The 21194-nt window shown below is 44.0% G+C and overlaps 1 protein-coding gene across 1 annotated transcript; it reads right to left on the bottom strand.

The window, feature by feature from the left end:
* Positions 1-708: 708 nt before the first annotated feature.
* Positions 709-19090, bottom strand: nacc1b (nucleus accumbens associated 1, BEN and BTB (POZ) domain containing b; the record flags this gene model as incomplete). Its single annotated transcript, XM_080759785.1, has 8 exons — positions 18945-19090; positions 16082-16324; positions 14489-14722; positions 11491-11920; positions 8621-8791; positions 7378-7558; positions 2925-3022; positions 709-1049 (listed from the first exon to the last, which is right to left on the bottom strand). The coding sequence occupies exons 1-8, from the start codon at positions 19068-19070 to the stop codon at positions 709-711; spliced, it is 1824 nt and encodes a 607-aa protein (XP_080615911.1). The 5' UTR covers positions 19071-19090.
* Positions 19091-21194: the final 2104 nt, after the last annotated feature.

Genomic DNA, 21194 nt, shown 5'->3' on the forward strand with positions numbered 1-21194 from the left:
CGGACTTTTTTTTGGGGGGGGGGGGGAGGGGGGGCAAAAACCCGTTTTCCCCAAAATGTTAATTAAAACCCCCCCTCCCGAACTTACCCCCACCCCCATCCCATCCCATCCCATCCCATCCCCCCAAGGGAATGTGTGTGACTCCAAATAGAAGGAGAAAAAAAAAGGGCCTCAAGCGATGTAAACACAAATAAACTTTGACACGAGGAGTCTTAAAAAAAAAAAAAAAAAAAAAAAAAAAAAAAAGGTGAGAGGAGAGGAGAGCAGGGCCAGACGACATCATCATCATCATCATGACCGTCGACCCCCCCCCCCCCCTCTTTTCCCTCGTCCTCTCTGTCCAGCCGTCTCTCTCTCCCGTGTCTTTCAGGTAGAGAGAGAGAGAGAGAGAGAAACAGACGGACGAACAAAGGAATAAAAAATAGGCAAATGAAACTAAAGCAAAAGGAGGAAAATAAAAGTTTAAGTGAAACAAAGCGGGGGGGGGGGGGGGGGGGGGGAACGTTCCCCCACACACATGATTGTTACGGGGGAGGAGGAGTGACGACCCAACGATGTGGACACGAGGCCACTCAACGTTCTCTCTATGTCCCCCTCGCCCACCCACCCACCCATCCCACCATCCATCCCTCCCTCCCTCCCTCCCTCACCCACCTCTGTCTGTCCGTCCTTCCTTCCATCCACCTGTCCATCCATCGTCCAACTCACTCAAAACAAAGTGCTGCCGTCTCCTCCCGCCACCTGGAGGCCGTCCTGTGGCGTGGCACCTCCCGCCGTCCCCACCTCGCTGTTAGCAGCGGCCGCCGCCGCAGCCGCGGCCGCCTCCAGGGTGGCGGGGTCGAAGGCGTGCTCCGCCACCCCCAGGGCGTCGGCCTCCATCTTCACGCTGTCGGCGAGGAAGGCGGAGTAGGCGTCGCCCTCGGCCATCAGCAGCTTCAGCTTGGGGATCCAGCTCTTGCGGACGACGCGCCGCGCGTTCGTGCACATGTCCGCCGCGATGGCGTTCATCTCGCTCTCCTTGAAGCTGGGCGCAAAGTTCTGGCAGTAGACTGGAGAGAGAGAGACGACGACGAGGGAGAGAGGAGGGAGAGAGAGAGAGAGGGAGAGAGAGAGAGACGACGAGGGAGAGAGAGAGAGAGAGAGAGGGAGAGATGTTGAGCACTTTGTGTGCTTGCAGAGCACAAACTCTCAGTAATGCATGTTTTTTTAATTCTAAATTTTTATCCCACGATTTTGTAACCCAGTTTTTCTTTTCACCCAGTGCCAATTATCTAATGTAATCCTGGGCGCTACACTTCCTCTGCCAACCTGGGGGGGGCAGCGGACTGACCTCATGCCTCCTTCTATGCATGAGGAGTCCAAGCTGCTTCTTTTCACCTGACAGAGGGGGATTTCCCCAGCCGGACGTAGCGCGTGGAAGGGACACGTTATTCCGACCAGTTCCTTTCCCCTCCATCAGGCGCCCCGGCTGGCCAGGGGGAGGTAGTTTTAGAGACCAGGATTACGGCATGTTTTTGTGAGGGTACCTACCCTATAGGGGACACGGGGAGAACATGCAAACTCCACACAGAAAGGCCCTATTGCCAACCCCCGCCTCGGGTATGGGCACTGATGACGCGGAGGCGGGAACACGCCGCCAGTGCCCACAGTGTCCCCAGCGGGAATCGAATCGAAGTAATGCATGTTTAGTAATAATAATCAAAATCTACAAAGTAACTAGTAGCTGAAGTTTTCAAATAAATGTAGTGCAGTACATATTTGTACCAGAGATGTAGTGAAGTATAGTATAGATTACTTCTACTGGAGGAGTAGAAGTTGGAAATTCGATAGAGACTCAAGTAAAGTTCAAAATACCTCAAAATTGTACTACTTACTTTACTTACAAAAATAGCAGATATGCAAGTTCACAACTATTTTGTCACTATTTTAACACTTTTGAAAAATCTTGAAAGCGTCTGAAAGAATGGGGGGACCGACCGTGGCCAAATACAAATCATTTCAGGGGGGTCTTCCTTTTGAGAACCACTGATTTAGAAAGCAATCGTAAAATCGGCCTTAATGGGTTAAGCGTCGTTTGCACTACTTGGACATAGTTGAGACGAATTTGGAGACTATGGGCTGTATTTTGCGTGTCTTAAGTACCAGGTCTTATTCCCTAACTTGAGTAAACTAAAGACCTGGAGGCGTGATCAATGCTCTTTGGCCACTCAGAATAGCCAAATGGCATTGATCACGCCTCCAGGTCTTTAATTTACTCAAGTTAGGGAATAAGACCTGGTACTTTAAGACACACAAAATACAGCCCTATGGCTTTTAGTCAGAGAAAATTGTCAGAATAATGTCAAATCTGGGAATACATTTCTTACCAAGATATTTCTTCACCAAAAAAAAAAAGGTGTCTACTAACATATCCCACATTGGTTTCTATTCAGCCACCCTAGGGGATTTTTTTTTTTTTTTTACAGCTGCTGAAAGTTAGGGTACCATTAAAAACCAATATAACTGTTATGTATGTATGTAATGTATGCATATCTTTTATTTTCTTTCATTTTCTCTGGAGTTGTTAACCCATCTAGACGTTCAAGCACCAAACTGAACGTGTCCATATTTGTATATTATCTTTGTATTAATGTTTTTTGTTCAATGTAGGTAATGGGTATATGTGTATAACTGTGTCCTTTGTTGCACAACGTGTCTGAGCTGAGCTGTCTGTTTTAGTTTGTTTTGCTTTTTCCTGTCTTTGTCAGTCATAAAAAAAAAAAAAAAAAAAATCAATATAAGGCAACATTCTCTAAATGTCATTATGCTTTAAGTATGGTAGCATGCGATGCGTCAAACTAGGGTTTCTTCATCATGATTCTGAATCCATTCCAAGCATTCGTTTTACACTCCTTGGGCTAAAAAAGTGGCCACGTGGGACTCACACTTCACTGAATGCAGCACTCTGTTGTCCAAGGGTTTGCGACTGGGGTCGTTGGTGGAAGAGCGGATCCCTGTTCCGCAGCTGTTGGCCAGAGTGCTCCTGAGAGAGAGAGAGAGAGAGAGAGAGAGAGAGAGAGAGACATAACACATATTTACAGTGTTTAATATACAGGACAGTCTACAGCCGTTGTGGGATTATCAGAGACCCTAAGCACTCCAGTCATGGACTTCTGATGCCAACGTCTAGCAGACGGTTTTGCGTCCGCAAGGCCTAATGCCTGACGGGTTTAGTTCCTAAAAAGCTACTTGCCCCAGGCAAGGTGGTTTATAAATGATTGATAGTAATACTACGGGCCTGATGTCTGCCTGACTGTCTGTCTGTCTGTCTGACACACACACACACACACACACACACACACACACACACACACACACACACACACACACCTCTCTTAGGTGTGCTAGGGTGAATGTACTACTGCTATCCATACATTCACCCTACTCGTTTATTAAATTATTTCCTTTGTTATTATTGCTGCCGCCATTGATCTACAATGTTAAGGAACCAAAATTATTGCCTTGCCTCTTCCTATTTAAAGGACAACTTTAGTTTTTTTCAACCGAGGTTCATATTCTAGGTTGTCATTAGATCAAGTAAAAGTTGGGTGGTGTTTTTTCTTCATGTACTGCTTTCTTTAGTTTTAGCGATTTCCGCGATTTTTGGACAGGGGGGCGGGGGCATTCGAACAGGGGGCTAAATATGTATTAGTTTACTAAATTTCACGGCGATTTCTTTATTATTATTTACGATAACCCTCCTACACCCTATGAAACTATATATGACCAATATCACGGGGTCTTTTCTTGTGAAAGGGGAGGTGACAAACTGACGCGTTGAACTGCGACAAGACAACATGGCAGCCTCCAGCAGCATTGAATAACAAGACAGAGCTACACCACACGTAAACAGTTTTTGTATATAATATTACCATCGACATGGCATGCGCTCCTAAAAGACAATATCGATACTAGTTCGGATGACGAATACATTCACTTATGACGGTCGTCTGTATTTGTTCGAGTGTTCAAGTCTTCTTTATCGAAGTGAGCACCACAAACCCTCAAATCTTTAGCGCGCAGCTGTACTTCTGAACATTCTACGTCCATTTGTAGATTTACGAGCCATAGTTTGAGAATTGGCAGAGATTTCAATGGAAGTCTGTGGAAGCTGAGCGTGTCAAACGGGCTCATTATATTACCACAATTTGGATAAGCGCAACGACGAACCATGACTTTATCTGGTGAAAAACATGAAACGCCAAAAAGTAACTGAACGCAGTATTACTAAACATCAAACAGTTCAAACTAATAAACTACCAATTGTTTTCCGTGTCTGTGTAATCTGTGTAGCTGTAGCATAATACTGTCTGGTCTGAACGAACGTGCTGCTGGAGGCTGCCATGTTGTCTTGTCGCAGTTCAACGCGTCAGTTTGTCACCTCCCCTTTCACAAGAAAAGACCCCGTGATATTGGTCATATATAGTTTCATAGGGTGTAGGAGGGTTATCGTAAATAATAATAAAGAAATCGCCGTGAAATTTAGTAAACTAATACATATTTAGCCCCCTGTTCGAATGCCCCCGCCCCCCTGTCCAAAAATCGCGGAAATCGCTAAAACTAAAGAAAGCAGTACATGAAGAAAAAACACCACCCAACTTTTACTTGATCTAATGACAACCTAGAATATGAACCTCGGTTGAAAAAAACTAAAGTTGTCCTTTAAGCTTTTTCCCCCCATTAATTGTGTTAAATCGTTTATCTTAGGATCAAAGGCTGGAATTAATTTGTATATCTTTCCAGTCATGTGTGTGCGGCTGACTAGCATGTACTGGTCCACTTTTACATCTCCTTAAGAGGGACATTGTGTGGGGGTTAGGGAAGGGGCGTCTTGTGACTCGAGGGTGATGGTCTTATACGTATGGCCCAACAATATGAATATTGTACACTCGAGACGAGACAACACTTAATTCCGACCTGGCAATAATGTGTGACATAAATTGAGATAATTACAGCTTGTGGCTATCACATAAGGCTCCCCTATTTGTGTAAATATTGTCTGATCTCTCTTCCAACTCAAGGGAGAACTAACTACGTACGGGACCACTGCCCTCAGTGCCCTGAGCCTGATACAAGTATACTCATACAATAAGCTTCTAACACACATATTTTATTTTATGTTTCTCTTGGTGTACAGTAGTTTGGTCAGTCGTGGGCTGTTTTTATAAATACGATTACAATACGATTGTAACCATCTTTAGGCCAGTCGTTACGTGTGGGGAGGGAGTGGAGCAGGTTAGTGACTTTAACCCATTCTGACCGGGAACCCATTTTCGTGTTAGCATCATGTTATGCTTTAGCTATTGAAAAATAGCAGATCTACAAGCTCATAGCGCGCCACCGAGTGGCGCGCTACGAGCTTGTAGGTCTGCTATTTTTGAAAAATAGAAGAACGACTGACATTTTTTAGAATCTGATCTCAGGTCAGAATGGGTTAATCAGACCAGTGTGTGTCCGGTGGAAACCTCGTATGAATCTGATCTCAGGTCAGAATGGGTTAAATATCTGGGAGCAACTATAGACAACAAACGGACCTATGCAGAAGACATTTATCAAAACGCAAGGCAGCGTCTCCATCTTCCCAGGAAAGTTTAAATGCTAGTAAACGCACCCCCGACCATGGTCTATAGGTCACTCACTGAGAGTGTTCTCACTGGTATGGGAATCTCTCGGTCAGATATGGAAACGAGCTCACCCAGGTAGTCAACGGGCTATAGTAAGATCATCGGAGACAAACTTCTGGACATATACTGGACAACCGCTCCATAACCAAAAGGGCAATTCAGATATTACAATGACTAGCCACCCTCTTCAACACTTCATTTGATCACTTTCCATCAGGCAGAAGGCTAAATGCTGCAGTCACATGGATGCCGAGATTCAGTCTACCATTCATTTCCAATGGAACCCAGCGACAAAGATACAACCAAACGTGTGTAGCTGCTACAGAAAAGTTGAGCTGATTTCAACTTCAGCTACAAATACTCTGTGTAGCTTTTGCATCTTTGTATCGTTTGCATCTGCCAGTGTGAACGCAACATAAGAGTGCCATTAGCACAAAAGGGGTTTACAACAAGGTTCACAACAAGACTTGGTTTGTGCCAATTCCCATTTTATGTTAAATTGTAATGGACAATAAAGTATTCATTGTCTTTACTTTCAATCTGGCATTTGGGGCAATAAAATTACTTTTTCGGGGACCAGCATAGGACCCAATAACATCTGCCATCTGTCCAGTACGCATGGATTAAAGCAAAATTAAATATCACAACTGAAAAATGTGTGAGCGTGAGTGCCCTAATATGCAATTTGTGAAACAGCGTGAAATGAGTCGCCACACACGCGCCATGTGTCCTACACTCTCAACACAATATGTGAAATAATGACGTTTTGGCAGAACCTTACAGCTAATCAGTTGAATAAATTGGAGATTGAGGCATTAACGATTGCGGTTATGAAATATCTGAGATCATTAGGGTTTTCTGGAAGACTGAAACGGCTAATAACCGAAAATAGGCTATCTACGAGCTTACTGCAACGTGCTGTAATCTTGTAGATGGCCTATTTTGGGCGCAGGAGGAATCCAAATGACTGAAGTCAGCCGTGGTGACTGAGAACTTTAACCCATTTAGGCCCTGGAAAAAAAACGTTCGCTCCGAAAGAATACATATTCAAAGATTTGTGCCGCATTTTTACGATAAAAATAAATAAATAGCAGACCTAGATCTGCTAATTTTCAATAGCTAAAGTATAACATAATGCTTAGTTAAAACACCAAAAGGGGTTCCCCGTCTAGAATGGGTTAAGGCTCATACATATAGTCTGGGTTTTCGGTGGTTAGGTGACCACCGAACTACAACATGACATCACGAGCCGCGGTGAAGAGCAGCAAACCACCTCCACCGCCCCCAGCCCTTCTCTCTGTTTTTACTCACCATACATACGCTCAACGTTATTTCAGCTCCGGTGGTCAGCTCACCACCGGAGCGGTGGTCACCTCACCACCGAAAATCCAGACTATGAATAGGCCTTTAACCCATTCTGAACGGGAACCCCTTTTGGTGTTATAGCATCATGTTATGCTTTAGCTATTGAAAAACAGCAGATCTAAAAGCTCATAGCGTGCCACCGAGTGGCGCGCTACGAGCTTGTAGGTCTGCTATTTTTGAAAAAAATCGAAGAGCGACTGACATTTTTTTAATCTGATCTCAGGTCAGAATGGGTTCATCAGACCAGTGTGTTGTCCAGTGGAAACCTCGTATGAATCTGATCTCAGGTCAGAATGGGTTAATCCATGATCACCCTCCCCGGTCCTCCTCCTCTCTCTCGGGTACTCACCTGTCGAAGAAGGCGGCCAGCAGGCGTCTGAGCAGCACCTTGTGGCGCGTGCCGGCGCTCACGTGGCAGTTCATGAGCTGCGCGCGGCTGATGAACACGCAGGTGCCCGTCACCAGCTCCAGCTTCTCCGCGGGGTCGCCCTCCTCGTACAGCTTGGGGTGGCAGCCAGACCCGAATAGTTCTGATGATCCTCATGGGGGCTATCCGCAGCCCCGCCTCCCCCCCCCCCCCCCCCCCCTAGCTAGCGGAAAGGCATTTACGTGGATTTCATGTGTCCCGACCTAGACCTAGAAATGCCTGTGATCATTTAATTATACTTCGTACTAGTCTATATATATGATATATAAATGCCGAGTGCACTTGCATGCCTATGCATGCATTCTAGAGGCAAGTCCCATAAGGAAACTGCCCCTGCAAGCGACACCTTTTTATTTATTTATTAGGATATTTCTATAGCATGCGCGATTGCGCTGCTCACTTGACAGCCTTCTCTAGGCTACTCGCAGTGCAACGCGTTGTGAGCTTGTAGATCGGCTCCCGTGGACTCGCGGTGCATGTTAAAAAACAAACTCACAATTATAATAAGAACATAGGCCTACACTTATCTGCATTCTGCACTGTACGAATCCAACGTTGTTTAGTGTTGTTTAGTGAGTCAGTTCTCTGACTGTCGGTGTGTGTGTGTGTGTGTGGGGCGGACAGCAGCATGCGGCCGCTGAACCGAGTCCAATCTGGGTGAAATTTACATTGGAAAATTAATATAACGGCAAGGACAGAACACGGCGACGGCCCGATAAAAGTGCCGTTGGAATAGTAGCTTCTTCGGCAGGTTTAAGCGGCGACAGGCTGGCATCACTGGAGAACTGTAGCTTCCTCTGTCTGGACGAAGCGACCCTTCTTAGCTGGTGGTGGTTTCATTGTGAATGAAGTAAGCATCACACTGACACAGTGACACTGTACTGTAGGCATATTTATACATACCTGGCTAGGTGAAAACAAAAGAAACCTGATTAGCATTTGAGTACTTGGTGGCCGCACCCAACCCATTTTAACACCTCTGAACAGCCAGTGGAGAGGTTCACATTTTCGGAATGTAACATAGTATGCAGTCTGTGACAGAGTCAGAAAATCTGTAATGTAACTAATGTTAATATAAAATGTCCACGAAAATGTTCATGGGGGCTAAAAGGGGCTATTTAATTCTTCATGGGGGCTATAGCCCCATAGCCCCCACAGACTCTACGTGGCTGGTGGCAGCGGTTGCCTATCTGGCTGATGAGCTCGGCGGGCAGCGACGCCAGCTCCTGCCGCGAGCCGCCGCCGCGGCCGCCCCTCCCCCGGCCCCCCCCGCCGCCGCCGCCGCCGCCCGACTCCGCCGCCAGGTCCGGCAGGGACTCCACGCGTTCCCCCGCCACTGGAAGGTGAGAGAGAGAGAGAGAGAGAGAGAGAGAGGATTGGCATTAACACGGAAAGGAAAGGTACTATGTTTACCCAGGGTATAACTGGACTAAGCTCAAGAACTTGTTTACATAGCCAGGCCCTGCTCATATAGAACATTTCATGGTAGAGAGGTTCAATGCCTTGTCCATAAAGGGCACTTCAGCGGTGGTCATTTTAACGTGCCGGTTCCGGGGATACGAACTATAGCGACCTTCACGATATCCAGACCGCTCCGCAAACCTTTCGGCCACCGCTGCCACACACACACACACACAGTGGGATGCGTTCTGAGGGGATACAATACCCCCTTGGTATGCTATGTAGGGGCTGCTGCGGGTAAGCTTGTGGATTCAAGTTCAATGCTATGTGCAGGGTTTCTGCAGGTTTAGGTAAGTAATATATTTAAGACTTTTTAATTCCGCTCAGAATGCAATTAAACCACTTGTTATTCTGTGGGGGGGAGGGGGGGTTAAAATAGCTGATCTGCGAGGCGTTATTTAGTGTAGAAATAATAAATTCACAAAAATAACATAGCTGTTGATTGTGGCTTTGAGCCTTACTCCTAAGGCCTTATTTTTTTAAATAAATGAATTTATGACCTTTTAATTAGTTTTTAAGGATCTGCCGTAGTGCCCAAATACAGGGTTGCCTTTCTTTTTCTTTTTACCTTTATTTACTCAGAGGAGGTTGGCTGAGCGCGAGTGCTCTTTTTGAGCAACGCCCTGCTCCACATTCACACAAACACACACATTGAAACCTGGGAACTACTGCCCAGTACAACCACAGTCACACTGAGCAGCTCCCCTTGAGCAGTTTGAGGGTTCAGAGTCTTGCTCCAGGGCACTTCAGCGGTGTTGGGGGGATCAAACCAGGAACGCATTCCTCGAGTCTAAACCTTTAGCATGGAAAAAAAGCTAAATAAAATCTCAAGACTGAATTTTTGTTGTAGTCCCAATTATGCGACTTGTGTAAACGGTTAACGGAGACCACGCCACACGAGTGCCGTTTCCTAAACAGTCGACAGAATAATGTGTACAATTATGATATTTGACCTGCTGTTCTACACACTGCATGCCAACAAGGTGAAAAAATAGGATTTGAGCTTTCATTAAATATCCGAGACCATTGGGTTTTATGGAAGACAACATAATGTGCTGTAGTGTAGATAGGCCACTTTTGCTGCGCAACATGCTAACATTGAAGACTACGGCCAAACGTTTTAGAGCAAGACCCAAAAAAGCCCAAATTTGTATAAAATAGCACATCTAGAAGCTCACAACGTGTCGCATACGATATCCCTAAGCCTAACATAAAATAACTAAAACTTTTAAGAAAACGTTGAAACATGGCCAAAAGTATTTTGGGGTCTCCAGCCCAAAAGGTTGAAGATGTCCAAATGACTGAAATAAAGTTGTGGCGACTGAGAACTAGTGAAAATTGCAGATCTACAAGCTCATAACATGGTCGCTTCGCATCACGTTGTGGGCTTGTGTGTTCTAATTTATGGAATTTTAGATTTTTCTTTCATTTCTTCATGACATGGGGGGGAAAAAACAATGGATTTTGTTATTAACTCATTGCTTTTTTGGGAATGTTTTGATATAATAATTCAAAACCAAATGTAGGAAACAGAAACTATGGGGAGACATAACAATGCGTTATGGCCCACAAATGGGTCCCCGAGTCCGACCCACTGTTTGGGGAAACAGTGCTGTACACACAGTGCTTACCCTATACTGTACGTTGACCATGCTGACAATCAGGGGTAGGCAACTCTGACGATGGAGAGGGCCACTATATTTCCACGCTCACTCCAGGGGGCCACGTTGCATATTAGTGTAGCAAAAATAGCCGATCTGCAAGCTCAAAACGCGTCGCACTGAGCTTGTAGATCGGCAATTTTTTTTTGCTATATTCATCATTATTTTTCATTTATTTGTTTTATTGGTTTAAAATTTAAAAATTTGTATTTGACTTTTCTATTGAAGTTGTCGCAGTCCCACCCCCTTTCATGACGACGACGTTCATTTGTCCCATAGACGTTTCAAAAAGTATTTATTCAAAGTCCTTTCAAGCCTCGCACAAAGCCAACTCTTGTTGTGACAAATCATGACAACAAACACAACGTTTTGGGCCGATCAAATAATTAGAAAGAAGGAGGGGAAAAAAAGGACAGGGTACAACACTTTTTTTTTTAAATTCTTTAATTACTTGATCGGTCCCAAAACATTGTGTTTATTGTCATGATTTGTCACAAGAGTTGGCTTTGTCGTCCGAGGCTTAAATGTCTTTAAATAAATACTTTTGCAATACTATATGTCTATGGGGGAAATGAACGGGGAGATCATCGCCATCATGAAAGGGGGACGGGACTGCGACGCTCTTATAGTACACACGGTGCTTAACCCATTCTGAACGGGAACCCATTTCTGTGTTAGCATCATGTTATGCTTTAGCTATTGAAAAATAGCAGATCTACAAGCTCGTAGCGCGAGTGGCGCGCTACGAGCTTGTAGGTCTGCTATTTTTGAAAAATCGAAGAGCGACTGACATTTTTTAGAATCTGATCTCGGGTCAGAATGGGTTAATCAGACCAGTGTATAGTGTCCAGTGGAAAACCTCGTATGAATCTGATCTCAGGTCAGAATGGGTTACAGTACACACGGTGCTTACCCGCCGCCCCTACGTTGAGCATGCTGTACATGGTGTACATGTTGCAGATCTGCCGGTACTGCTCCTCGGCGCTGTCGTCCGTCAGGTCGTCCTCCTCCTCGTCGTCGTGGTAGCTGATGGGCGAGTCGCTGGTGTACATGCTCAGCGTGCCGGGGCTCGTGCCCTCGGGCGTCCCGCCGTTGTGGCTGCCGCCGCTGTGGTGGTGGTGGTTGTTGTTGTTGTTGTTGTGGTTGTGGTTGCTGTTGGAGACGACGGCGGCCGGCCCCCGCCCCGAGGCGTCCTGCTGAGTGGCGGCGGCGGCGGAGGAGGAGGAGGAGTAGCGAGCGGCCTTCCTCATCGCGCCCCCGCCGGACCCGCCGTCGCGGTTGCCTCCGTCCCATAGCCGCTTGGCCATGGGCGTGCACACCACGGAGTACGGTGAGGCCTCCGGCTGTGGAGGTCAAGGAGACGTTAACCACATGGGCAGTGGGTTTTTTTTTTATACGTGTATTGATGATATTGAGAGGTGGCAGTGGCTCACAGGGGTAGAGAGTGGTAGAGTTAAGCCCGATTTAGACTGCAGTCACGTGAAGTCAAATCCGATTGAAATCCGATTTTTTTTTTTCTTCTTCTCAAAGCCGCCCTGCGTCGACATATCTGCTTTGGTTACCGTGGTAACCAACCTCAATCTGACATTGCAAATAGGACCGCGTGTAGCCATTCCCTACCATTCCGCGAGGACTTTCGTTTGTACGGAGGCATCCCCCGAAGTGACGGGAGCGTCAAAGTCCAATAACTTTTTCATATCGCGTCAAATAAGAACTGTGTTCCAAAAATGAACAAATGATCCCGGCGGTTTGACTCATAAAGACTGAGAAAACGCTAATGTTACAGCCGCCAAAGTATTAACATTTTCGCTAGAAACAGACTGTATCAAATATGACTGACTGTTGTAACGATACAGAGACACCTCCCCGACAATATCGCAGAGACAGTTTGTTTATTTTTGTACCGCACATGAGACCATTTTAAACTGAAACTTCCGAGACCCAGCCCAGGGGATGAGCGAGTGACGTCAGGACTTTGGTACAGATTTCACCGTCTCTCTGGCGTCCGCTCTAGTTCTGACATAATGAAGTGACATTATTCCTATAAAACGAACGTGTGTTGCACTATTGTTTTCTCTCTTTTATGTCCTCTCGCTTGTTTTCTTTCTTTTGCGCTCGTTTGGTTGTTTCGCTCTCTCTCTCTCGTTTGTTTACTTAAATGAAAATACTCGCGCTCTGTAATGACGTCACGTCAGTAGCGCTCGGGTCACGCCGCAATGACATTTTGGATAGTTTGATAGGCGACTTGAGTACTCAAATCAGATTTGAAGCCACCTCTGAATGTGACTCAAGTCACATTTGGGAAAAAAAAATCTGATTCCATGTGACCTGTCTGCATTTAGACTTATTTAAGCAAATCGGATTTCCATCTTCAACCGATACAGATCTGATTCAGGCTACATTCAGGCTAGATTTGGCTGCCAGTGTAAATCAGGCCTCAGTGTCGAAGTGTCCTTGAGCAAGACACTGAACCCCTAATTACTCCCGATGTGCAGTGTTTATTCAATCGATAAAAAAGATGCACATTTCAACGGACTTCTACTGCTACACTGTTCATATAACATTACAACAGCAGCACAAATGTATGATTAATAGTATATAGGTCACTAAGAAAGGTATAAAGAACAGCAATGTGGTCTTTATTGAAAAGTAAACCTCTGCACGGTGAAACAGAAATAATCACCTCCTTAAGGACGTTTATTTATCAGTTAATACCGCCCTCATTGACCCGCTTATCACAAAGCTACTTGGTAAAGAAATGAACGAAAAAGAGTATTGATTTAAAAAAAGGATTTACTTACCTGCCACTAAAGAAAATAGTAATTTGCTATATCTTTCCTTTGGATTACTCTGATCCAGGTGCGGTTTAGAAACAATAGACCACAGAATGCTGTTATTGACCAATCACAATTGAGCCATGTAATAATAAAATGCAGTAACATCTACATTTTGTGTAGACACGCCTGAAAATGTATTTGTTATGGCTTAAAGGTTTACCGGTATAACAAATGTGCAATAATTACACTTACGGAAATATTGACGGAAGCACTCACCTCCCACCAAAATGGATGTAGTGTTTTGGAAACACTGTATAATATACGTCCAGACAGTCATTGGGCAAATAAACAAATGTGAAGACTGTACAAATCTAGCCATTAGGCATATTATGCATTTTGCATTGCTGGGTGCAGTGTTGATTTTGACAGAATTTTTTGGTTTAGTTTTATTTAGTCTTTTGATTAGAATTCCATTTAGTTTTGGTAATATTGTAGTCATCTGAAATGTTTTTAGTCGACTACATTTTGTCTACTTTTGTACATCAAGGAACTGATGGCGTCTTAATTCCTGATTCTAAACTTGGCTCCTTGTGAGCTTGTAGATCCGCTATACTCAGAGTGCAACACCCGAGCGCAACCAAACATAAAATGATTTCTACTGGCTCTCTTATCCACTGGTCCCTCCCTAACATTTTAGCCTAGTTTGTATTTGTTGACGAAACTGTCAATATATTTAGCCTTAGTTTTAGTAGTTAGTATAGCTTAGTTTTTATTTAGTTCTCGGCAGTGTAAAAAGGTAATCTCCAAACTTTTTTTGTCATAGTTTTAGTCGAAGAAATCAACGCCTTTTTCTGTCTCACAAAAGCAAGAACTGCTCGTTCACACATAGACATCCCATTGAAACTCGAAGCTAGTCTTTTGGAGTGCTGCTTTTCGGTCTGCATTAGGCCTGACGCAATCATTACATAATCGCAATTACTTGAGATAATGGCAATTATTTTGCATAGTCGTCGGAATATTTTCCAGGCATCTGCATGAACTAATCCGTTGGAAATATTTCACACATTTTCAAAAAAATAGCAGAAATGGTAGATCCATAAGCTCAAAATGCATCACAACGAGGGACTGTTGTACCTGCTGTGGCTGTGGGGGAGTCTGTGGGGTCTGTGGAGTGGTCGCCGTCGCTTCCGTCTTCACCTTGGACACAAGGGGGAGGGGCGTCTGGCAGGAGGCCGGTCTACCCGAGCCCCCCACCCCGACTCCGGCCCCTCCTCCTCCTCCCACTGTTTGAGTGACGGGGCTTTGGGGCTCGGAGGGAGGGGTCTCCTCGGTGTGGAGGCCCTGGGAATCACAGCTCGGAGACGAGACCTGGAGATACGGATGAATCATGTTGTGAGCTGTTGGGCGCGCATACAAAGAATGTATGTGTGTGTATGATATCCTTGTTTCCCAAATAGTGGGTCGGGACCCATTTTTGGGTCGCAGAACAATTTTTATGGGTCACGAGTACAGACCCAATTTGCTTTTCCTACATAAAAGAATATTTTTAATATATATATATATATATACACACACACACACACACACACACACAGTATATATAATTTCAAAAGATTTTCCCCTCGTTTTCAGGGGGGAAACGACATTTTCCACAAGACTTGGATGAATTTAAAAACAAAACAAGAATTGAAGACATTGCATACATTGTTTTGGGTCTCACGGTAAAAATGTTGGGAGCCACTGTCCCAGAGCGCTTCAAATAGTATGGAACGTCATCATACTTTGATACATCTCCTGTACTAAATCCTCAAATAGGTTAGTGTATGACTTTTGTCTCCATCCATCCTTCCACCCATGCATCATTTCACCAGTATCAACCCACTTATCAATGGGTATCAATAACAACAGCATTTTTAACCCACTTGTTAGTCGTTACATAGGATAGTGCTTATTAAACCTCTTGCATTGCCATTTTACAAGCCATAGTGACTATGAGCATTCAAAGAAACTATCCCTAAACTGGCCAAAGTGACTATACTAACTCGCCAACCAAAGACATTTAGATATTTTTGGCTGGTCGGAGTGACTGAGTGTCTTCCAAGTTCCTACCGTGATCCGAATCAAGCTTGAGCGTCCTATGGGCTCTATGCACACAGAATAACTTTTCTTACTTCCTTCACAGGTGTTACCATTTAGTGTGCCGTCAGTGCATGGTTCTTACCCCTATAACTCTGGGAGTGTACAACTAGAAACTACAAATACCATTATGGGTCCATATTATGGTTCCCTTTGTACACTCTCAAGAGTTACACACTAGGACATGTAACGATTCACTCAACTCACGATACGATTCGTATCACGATATTAAAGAAATATATTTTTTTGAAAGAAAAATTACAGTTTTTTTAATTTTATATAATTTATCTTCCCCCCTGAGATTTTTTATTTAACCACATTGCAAAAGAAGTAGCATTCATTTTGACAGTGCCAGAAACATAATTGCCTTCCTTGATGAGCATCAACGACCATCATCACCTGGGCACAGCTCACACACACACACACACTACAGTGCTCTACTACTGAAAGTGACTATCATTTCTCTCCAAAAGCATTTGAATATGATGGAATATGACTAAAGCTCACATTTCACAGCACACTAAGTTCTTTCCAAAGTGGCTTGTGTACATGGAGCCCAATCGACCACCACCACGCGCCGTGCACACTTGCCTTGAGGAAGAACTCTGTGCCTTTCTCCATGATCTGCTGGATCTGGAGGAAGCCTGCGGTGTACATGAGCAGGAACTGGTCGCCCACGTTCATGCTGAGGCGGCCCGTGTAGCAGAAGGCCAGGATCTGCTGGAAGCTTTGTGGCTGCACCGCCGGCGGCAGCTCCACCACCGAACTCTTCCCTCCGGCATTGAACAAGTCCCGGAAATATGAGCTGCTGGCCGCTAGTACTGCACGGTGGGCCTGGGGGGGGGGGGGGGGGAGAGTTAGAGGGCTTGATTGAATGGCCAAAGATTAAACAACTTCATCTTCGGACTGCACATCTAGTCTTACATGGCCTTCGGTTTCACTGGGTCATGATCACGGGGCCCGAATTACAGGCTTAATTGAGCAGAGGAGGAGCAGTGCTTACTCGTTTCGTGGATACTTTCATAAAGAAGTGTTCATTGCACTAAAATTGAATGACGACCAAATACATCTCAATACATAACAAAGTTGTGTATCGATGTTTCTCTATTCAAAGATAGGAAGGAGCACTCGTTAAGTTGTCTTACTGCTCCCCGAGTGTTGTACTAAACAGCGCTCACTGCTCCTACCTAGGATGCGTGGGTTAAAACAGTTTGAGGGCCCGGGACGGAGGTGTCCGCGTTATTATTTAATTACGTCGGATGCCCAGAACGGAGATTAATCAAAAGACGGAACATTAATCATTCCATAACCGAGCGCACCGCTCCACAGGCTGGGAGCGCCTGTTGGGCAACATTCTATGTGATTTCCGGTCGGAACGTCATCCAAAGTGGCCCCCCCTCCATTTTAATGGGTGAGATCGAAAATCTTAAAACTCTTCATCTAAAAAAAAAAAATTGCCCAACGTTAAACACGTGTTAAAAAGGCGTTAAAGACGTTGTTGGCAGTCTAGGACATCATAAAAAAGAAGTTAAATAAGTCCTTGGCGATGGATGGCTACATTTAGCTACTTCTAGCTACTTCCAAGATGGCGTGGAGCAACCTTGAAATGGGCTCTGAAGCTACAAATCGCTGGGCACGCCGATTTACTTAACCCAACTACATCCGGGCATTCAAGGTGTTTTAAATGCAGAGGACAAATTCCAGTATGTGCAAATATACAGTGACAAAACATACCAAATTATTATGTTAAAGAGTGACAAAACATACCAAATCAAGTAGTAGGTTCTTATAACATTCCAAATAAACACCGATTTTAATGGTTATTGGCTGGTACCATTTATCATGTATGCTTATGCTGTAGAAAAAACGTATTTTCTTTTGGGTTTTTTAAAAAGCAATAAAAAACTAAACAATCTTAACAGTGATTGAAGTGATTTTCTTTGGTTAAAATAAGTACAATCTGATAGTACTGTGTACTAGAGTTTGATCAGACACAGAAAATGCTTTTTCAGGTCAGATACCAATTTTATCCAATTGGAATGAAGAACTCAATCAGGATACAACTGCAATTGTAAGTGATGACACCAAGAAATAAAATGAGCAGGCAAAATTGGGACTTGAACACTACAAATGAAGATGATACATGGGTACTCTCTCCTGATTGGCTGATATTTTGTCATCTATGATCTACCTGGATATGTATTTTTCAGGAGACCCCTGTTAATACTGAATAAACACTCGCTCTCAAATTATTTGGGAGGGGTCGCCAGATTAGTTTCTATTTTTTTTACTCTGTTAAATAGGTAGAATAATTTACTTACTGCTTTAGTTTTGATTCTATAGACTATGTATGCGAGAAGAGCTAATTCACTGCTGTGTCAAAAGCAAATACAGAGCATGGTGTTGCCGTGTGTGTGTGTCCAATCAAACTTTGCGTAAACGTTTAAGAAAATGTATGTATCAGTATAAAACCGTCCCAAGAAACTCATAATTTCCAGCCGTTTTGGAGTTATATTTGGTTGCACTTATTTTGCAACTGCAATGGTGGGAAATTAAAGGAGAATTCCATGCTAGAAGGCTTTCTTACCTTTATTTGTAGTTGTTAGGGTCCCCACCAAAGAGGTCCAGGTGTTATTTTGTGCAAAAGCGCATTATTGGCTATTTTCCCTACCATAAGGCCTCAATGAATTGCATCGAATTGCATTGAATTGAACGGGGCTATGGGGTGTTGTGCTAATTTGCTTATTTCCATCGCTCAAAAGTCTCACTGCGTTCGCAATAAGAAGGGTCGGCTTCAGGGAGAAGGCAGAAGTCGAAGCATCCTGGTTTCAGTTCTAACCGGACACCACACTGTGGCGGGTTCACCTAAGTAATCAGCAATAGAGCTTTGAGCTATTTTATAGGGACATAACATAACTAGAAATAAAGGTAAGAAAGCCTTCTAGCATGGAATTCTCCTTTGGAATTCTCAGTTTGACTGGTTTAAACGCGTAACCCGCATTTTAATCAACCCCCCTTTTTTTCTTTATTATTAAGGGTATTGTAGCCGCCAATTTGTATGGGTAGTGTGGGGTGGGTAATTTGTGGGAGGGAGAGGGGGGGCTGGGTTTGTGAGACATGGTAAAGTATTTCTTTTGCTCTAAAAGAATGTTTACTATTACTATAATGCTTACTACCCATCAACTACCAAAGTGTTGTGTTGTTGTGTGTTATGCATTAATATTAGAGAACAGCACTGGAAACCAATATGTCACAAACTATTACTTTTCACGATTAAAATAAACATAGCAAAAGTAGCAGATCTACAAGCTCAAAACTCATCGTGTCATGTTTCGAGCTTGCGGATCTGCTACTTCTGATGCTTTTGTGTGACACTGTAGTACGCTCAAGTAGGGCGTAAATTTCTGCCCGACGTCAGCCAACGATATGCATGTAAAGTATACATTATGGAGACCTTGAAGGCGTGGCCCTTGACGACCACTGACACGTCACAGTAGAGGCCTTGAAGCCGCTGCTCGTTCAGACATTCCAGGACGTTGTTGCCAAAGTTGGGGATCGCCATCTGCAGGGTCTGAGCCATTACGCTCCACCCAGCACCAACCAATCTGCACACACCGGGAGGAGACAAGAGAGCATGGAGTTAGTCAATATTGGGGAGAGGAGAGGTGTGATGACGGACGGCTGGAGAAAGAAAGGGAAGGTAGAATGGAGGGTGACCAGACATTTAGAGCAGGGGTCTTCTTCAATGTTTTTCAGGCCACGGAGGACCCCTTAGCTGAGAGATAGAGATGAAACGGGGACCCCAACTATAGCTGTATAAAACTGTGTTGCACATTACACTTTAATAGATTTCATAGATGGCTTCGTATAGCCTACTTGTTTAGTTGTTTGGCAGCTCTATCATTGTGCGTAGCGTTCAAAACGTGCACTTGGTCTCCTCTTGTTTTCTACTATTTTCGGATTTTGTTCCCCTCAGAATACGGAAGCTAGTGTTCAAGCGGTTCGTGTAAAATATAAAATATCCTATTACATCTGGCGACCCCACTCCTGTAGTAAATCGGAGAACTCCCCGTTGAAGACCCCTGCATTAGAGGCAAAGGCTGGATGGAAGTGTGGATGCATTGAGAGGCAAGGGTGAAACGATTAAGGGAGTTGGGTGAAGGAGGAGAGATGGAAGACTACGGTAAGTCAGTAGTAGCAGGTGAAGGAGGAGGGCTGGGTGGATGAGGGCGGAACAGGCAGGTTTCAAGGTTGGCGGGGGGGAGATTGAGGAAGATGAAAGGCGAAAGGCGAAAAGGAGGGACGGGAGTTGGCGGGAGAAGAGGGGGAGAGATGGATAGAGATGACAAAGAGGAATGGACAGAAGGATGAAAGGAGTGAGGTATACTGCGACAAACAGAAAGAGGGATTTTAGAGGTTGGTGTGAAACGGGAAAGGGCGAGGGAGATAAGTGAAATTTGAGAGAGCGAGAGCCAAGGGCAAAAAGAGAGGGCAAGTGAGATGTGTGATTAATTAATTAAGTAGTTAACTAACAGCTTAAATTGAATGATCTACGGACCAAATCAAGGACGATTTTTGGGCTGGTTATATAAGCCTCCTTTCAAGTGTATACCTCATTTTCATTAGGTCTAATTCACTGTTAATAGGCACTTTTGTGTCTTTTGTCCTACTTTGCTGTCTTTTTTCTCTCCTATCTGATTTGGTTTTTAAATACTTATATAACGCTCCTATTTTGTGTCTTCATCACCATTCACCAAAAAGAAATTGATCAAAAGGGGAGAAGCTGTCAAACTTGCCAAAGGGAAAATAAAAGAGAAGCTTTACATTTTTTCCCTCTCCTCTGGAATCAACACATCACATCAGCATGTGGTCTTTTATGTTTGTTTGTAGTCAGTTGCAAATATATAAACTGCATTCTATTCTATGTGGTCCAACACGCACAAAGGGAAACTAGCTTTGTTCTCCAAACAGCTACAGAGGCTACTGGCTAGTACAATTTTTTTTATAACAGAATAACAGTACCAAGCAATGTTTGGTTATCTGCCAAAAAAGCTGATGACAGACGCATACAGCAGCCAACTGCATACAAAGATTTAGCAGAATTTGGCTGGTAACTAGTGGTAATTTCCTAGACTGGCTGGAGTCCAAGGGGGGACACAGATAGGAAACAATATGACAGTAATTAGACTGGTGTGCTGAGTGAGGACTCTGGAGGCTGAATGAATGAGAGAATACTCCTAAACTCAACTTTGTAACCGATAAGAGCCTAGGTTCAGTCCTTCCATATAAACAACTACATTATTGCAGTCTTCCAACAGTCAGAAACCATGGTTTGAATACTACAATCCCATTGAGCCATCTTCGTTCAAATCAATGAAGGTTGCTTCATTATGACAACTCACCAATTTAATTTAATTTTACTGATGGTTAATATGCAGATACATTTACACCACTGAGCTGGGTAAAGCCTATATACTAGAGTTTCATTCCAACACATTTTATTACCTATAAATGAATTTAATTTCATATAAAAAAAAACAACCGTAACATTCCGAGTTCTGTACAGTTGTATTGACCCGATATATATTTTATACATCAGATCGATGTGAAACATTAACTTTAAAGTCCCCAACTGGCTTGTATAATATACTAAAATACACTGCCTCGCTCAATACACTGCATATTTGTGGTGTTGTTAAACTTT

The sequence above is a fragment of the Protomyctophum bolini genome (assembly GCF_963924005.1).
Source record: "Protomyctophum bolini genome assembly, chromosome: 3".
In the NCBI taxonomy this organism is placed as follows: domain Eukaryota; kingdom Metazoa; phylum Chordata; class Actinopteri; order Myctophiformes; family Myctophidae; genus Protomyctophum; species Protomyctophum bolini.